At 43.7% G+C, this 5,026-nt stretch overlaps 1 protein-coding gene across 1 annotated transcript in view; it reads left to right on the forward strand.

Annotated features, from left to right (window-relative positions):
* The window catches only part of LOC103807506 (myosin-8-like), a gene marked incomplete at its 5' end in the record, with an annotated part of 3,605 nt that extends 3,023 nt beyond the window's left edge, over positions 1–582 (forward strand). The window contains one exon of the mRNA XM_009080237.1: positions 286–582. Within this exon, the coding sequence (XP_009078485.1) occupies positions 286–438 (153 nt within the window). The remainder of the gene's footprint in view (positions 1–285) is intronic.
* Positions 583–5,026: the final 4,444 nt, after the last annotated feature.

A 5,026-nucleotide genomic window follows, 5' to 3' on the forward strand; every position in this document is an offset into this window, starting at 1 on the left:
GTAGTTATATACAATTAGTCAAAAATCCCAAAGAGCATTTGCAGTTCATATCCAGAGGAGGATTCTTGGTATGTCTGATTGACTATCTAAGAGTTTAGCATATCAGCTTTTTCCTTAGATTCCTCCTGGAAGTATCAGAGAGAATTACACACTAACTTATAGTTCTTGGGATTTGTTCTCATTATTTAGAGGGAAAATGCCACAGCATGTGCAGGAAGGACAATGTTATGGTAGGACTATCACTAAACACTATAAACACTATTTTATCTCCCTTCCTATCTCCAGGAGGAACTATCCAATGTCAACCTCACCAAGTTCCGCAAGATCCAGCACGAGCTGGAGGAAGCTGAGGAGAGAGCTGACATTGCAGAGTCACAGGTCAACAAGCTCCGAGCGAAGAGCCGAGAAATTGGCAAGAAGACAGACAGTGAAGAGTAAATGTCTCAGCGCTGTGAAGTGAGAGAATTGCACAAAATGTGACATTCTATCACTTTGATTTTGTAATCACTGCTTAGTCCTTTAGCCATCTCTAGATAATTAATGCCTAGACAATAAACATTTTAGAGCTTTTCCCATTGAAAAAATGAGAAGTTGAGTGTTGTGTTTTAATCATTACCCTGAATTCTTGTGAGCTTGACATTTTTCCTTGCTTATAGAAACTTATTTATTCCCTTACAATCCTTGCTTCAGGCATTTGCAAAGTGTCTCAGCCACTGTTAAAGTGCTCTAGCCAGACATCCTGCTTCCTTCTCACCTTTTTTCCCCCATCATGGTATTCAGGCACTGGAATTGCCCAGGGAGGTGGTGGAGTCACCATCCCTGGAGGTGTTTCAGAGGTGTCTGGTTGTGGCACTGGAGGATATGGTTTAGGGTTTAGGGGTTCCAGCAGTGACTGGTTAATGGTTGGACTTGATGATCTTAAAGATCTCCTCTAGCCTTGATGATTCTATGGAATTTCATCTAATACTTCCTTAAGGGAGAAAATAATTATTTCTCTCCAACATGATGTAATTATCCCTTAGAACTTTCGCTATAGGAACACAGTAGATTTTAAGTCAAATGTTCTGGCTAAGAATGAGAATTTTTTGCATCTTCTGTTGATCCCATCTAATCATTGACTAGTCTTTTAAAACTTGTGTCTTCACTGCAAGAAGACCTCATTTCAAATTAAACTTCTTCAATCCTTTAGGACACTTTGGAACACTCTGTATAGGACATTTAAACCTAATATGAGATCTGCTTTTAACTTCTGTTCATGAAAGTGATTTGCAAACCAACATTCTCAGGGCAGCACAACCAGCAACATCACATAGTCAGTCAGCCATTGTCTACATTCAGTTCCCAAAACTCTGAATCTTCTAAGCTGGTCAGGCAGCCACTTACCATCTGTGTAGTCTCCAGGGTAATCTGGATAACTTTGCCCAGGTTGGCCTCACCCAAACTGTGGGATGTCCCCATACAGCAGAGAGTCCATGGTCACCTCTGTAAACAAGAATAAATAGGTGTCACTTTCTCTGCCATAATCTAATACTAAGAGGACTTGTCCTTCCACAGTCTGAAGAGATTTGAACCACTGAGATGGGTTATGTTGTATTCCACCTAGAAATATGATGAGAAACCAACTCAACCACTCCTGTTGAAGATGCACTGTTACGGCTTTGGGAATAAAATGGAAAATGTTGACATGGCCTCTGTAGAACAATAGAGAAAATGCTGATCTGTCAAAGGATGACTACACTTTATAGACCCACCAGCACTACTGACTATCCAATATCTAATCTAAACCTACTGTCTGTCATTTTGAAGCCATTCCCCCTTGTCCTGTCACTCCAGGCCCTTGTCCGAAGTCCATTTCCAGCTTTCCTATATGCTCCCTTTAGGCACTGGAAGGGGCTCTAGGGTATCCTTATGCAAGGAAGTGGAGGGGCAGCACAATGGGACACTGCTCAGTGCTGCTTACAGTTTATACAGGAGAAAGAGAAGACAAGAGAAAAAAAAAGAGTAAAAAAGAAAGGCAGATGAGAAAGAGAGAGAGACAGTCAACATACATGGATCCAGCATGGTCTCAGCAGCTTCGAATCCAGGGGTGCAGGCACATGTCTCACGGTGCTTTTATCCGTTCCCTTAGCCCAGGGCCATCCCCAAAGTGAGGTCACATTTGAGTAGCACTTAAGGCAGAGCCACAGAGCTCTCAGCATCCATTTCAGGGCTTACAACGAGGCCATGTGGGCACTGTCACCATCTCATGGGGCAGAACAGAGCCACTTGGTCACTGCCACCGTTTCAGGGCTCACATCAGAGCCATGTGGTCATCACTGCCATTACAGTTGGGACTGGTGGTGACCTTTTATGGCTCTAGGGAATGGGGGTGAACAAGACACAAGAGTATCCAGGAGTTCCTTCAAATTACTTCAGGTGGGAAGACAGGAGAGGGAGTTAAAAAGAGTTAGCACAGGGTCTTCCCTGTTAAATGTGGAAGAAAAGAACAGTATAGAGTTTTCTGTTTGTTTTGAAAACTAGCACATTTCACAAATGCCACTGTTTCCTAAACTCACCCTCCCAGACATCTTCATAGCAAGAGAGTGCTTGAGGGACCTGTCTGCAGTTTGGATGTCTTGGAGAGCTGCTTTGGTCTGGATGACTGTCCAGCCAGTGCTGAGTGACCCTGAGAAGAGCACAGCCCTGGTATCAGCCCAGTGACTGAGCAGCTCTGCATGAGAGTGCTGTCAACACTGCAGGAGAAACGTGGGGCTGGTGTGGGCAGTAGAAGAGCGACAGGGAGAAGCAATCTTGCTGTGCCAGGTCAGTTCTCCACACCATCTTTACTGCCTACTTTGAAACAGCTCAAGCAAAGCTCAGCATTGATGTCTGAGAGGTAGAAAATACTTTAGGAAACACAGAGGAGTCCTTAGCACTAGGCAAGTTCTGCTGACACCCTGGTAATCTTCTCGCAGTACACAGGGAGAGCTGTTTCATAACCCTGGAGCAGGAGAAGGACAGCAAGGGCACAGGGACATGCCTTGGGAGGGGTGTGGGGTGAAGTGAGGAGAGTGAGGACACCTGGCCTGGCCTGCTGAGGCAGTACAGGAGAGCTGTGCTGGGCCCTAACACGACACATATATAAATAGAGCTGCTGAACTGAGCTTCCCCCCAAGCTGCTCCTGGGATTTGCTTCAGATGAAGCCACTTTGGACACTCAGAGACATCCCCAGGGACACTTACGGGCCTGCAGAAGGATTATCAGCCTGTCCTTGTCCAGTATCACTTCTCAGAACAATCTTATGTAACAACACAGCCACAAACTTAGCTTCTTTAAGAAAGGTGATATACCTCCTCACATGGCACTACCACCTGGTTCTCCCACCTATGCACATAGTTTTGATTCTTTACTAGGTTTGTAGAATACAACTCCCCTTTACAAACATTAATTTTACTCAGGATGTTTTGCTTATCACTGTGGCCTCAAATTCTACTCATGATTAGCTTTTACTCTTTTCCCAGTGCAGGTACCAGGTTTGCTGGGCCACAGTTCCTGAAGCACTTTTTTCAAGTCACCATTCTACTAGACAACTTCCAGAACTCCAAAAGATTTCTTTAGTACGAGCTCACATGCCACAGCCAAAGGTTCAGCTGTTCCATCCCCATGCCTTATTGGAAATCTTCTGCAAATGCCCTCTGGTCTTGGCCACTTGCAACTATTCATGTTGGCAACAGAGTGTACAAACCTTTTCATTTAATCAGCTGAAAAATCCTGGCATGGAAGTCAAGCCATTTTTATCCCAACACTGTTGGGTTTTTTTCTCACCCCAAATACGTAACATAATGCACTCTTGTACATGGAGACAGGACAGGTATGAGACCAGATGCAAGTGGGAGCAAACAATCTGTATTATTTCTGCTTCTGCTTTTGCTGCCAGAATGGCCTGGAGAAAAATAAAAGTGATTTGTTGCCTTCACAATGGCAAAGTACAAATGAAGGCCTGGTAATGAATTGTTTTCTGGTTCGGTTGTCTCAGAAAAGGTATAAGGAAGTAGATCTGGAAACATATGGAAACAGCTCGACAGTCCATAGGGAAATGAAGAGTTCTTGTCAGTAACTTGCACAGAATATGGATAACTGTCAACTTTGCAACTGCTAAAACAGCCTGAAGATACAATCCTATCACTGCTTCATGCTGGAAAAAAAACCCCAAAAGATAGGACAACAAATTCAGGCTAGAGATCCTCTTTCCCCCCACATACACAGTATATATCACTGACCATTTTGCAGTGTTCATCTGAAAGACATCTTCAGTGTTCCAGTATCACCACAGAAGCTTTTCTAGGCTGGGGGGAGGTGACAGCTGTGAGAAAAGCTTGCAAATATATTTTTAGAAAGGAATCCCTCAAAGATTATCATTAATTCTATTTGGCCTTGGTGCAGTGTCAAACTCCTGCTCAGCGATACAGAAAATCAGCCTAGAGGATCACACACTTTTAACAGGTTTAGATTACCTTTCTGTTCCCTTTACATAAATGATCTGTGTACTTTCAGTACAGTTTCTTTGCTTCCTATACAGTGGGACTAAATCATAGGCACCATGAACAAAACCCAAAAAAAACAGACAAGGAGAACTGTGCAAATGCACCAAGGACATTCCCCAGGCTGAGCCAACATGAAGTGATGACAACAATGCACCTGCCAATCCATCCCTTTCCAGAGAGGCTCCTGGGCTATTCCACAAAGAGGTGGTTAGACCTCATGGCCTCTAAAGTTGAAATAATTTTCTGACAAGTGTCTCTTCTGCCTTTAAAATAAAGAAATGAGGTAATGATGACAAATCTACTTTGCCACTTCATTTCTTGTATGAAATACTCGAACAGTGAGAGTATTTTCCAAGCTGTGAGAGACCTGAAATCAACTCTTCCTGCTGCTTGAGGAATGCAAGATCCCAAGCTCTCACTCCCATAGCTGTATGGCTCTCAGCAAGCTCACAGCAAGATGTGCAGAGTCCCACGTGGGAACAGATGAACATTCTCAACATTC

The sequence above is a fragment of the Acanthisitta chloris genome, unplaced genomic scaffold (assembly GCF_000695815.1).
Source record: "Acanthisitta chloris isolate BGI_N310 unplaced genomic scaffold, ASM69581v1 scaffold15618, whole genome shotgun sequence".
NCBI lineage: Eukaryota > Metazoa > Chordata > Aves > Passeriformes > Acanthisittidae > Acanthisitta > Acanthisitta chloris.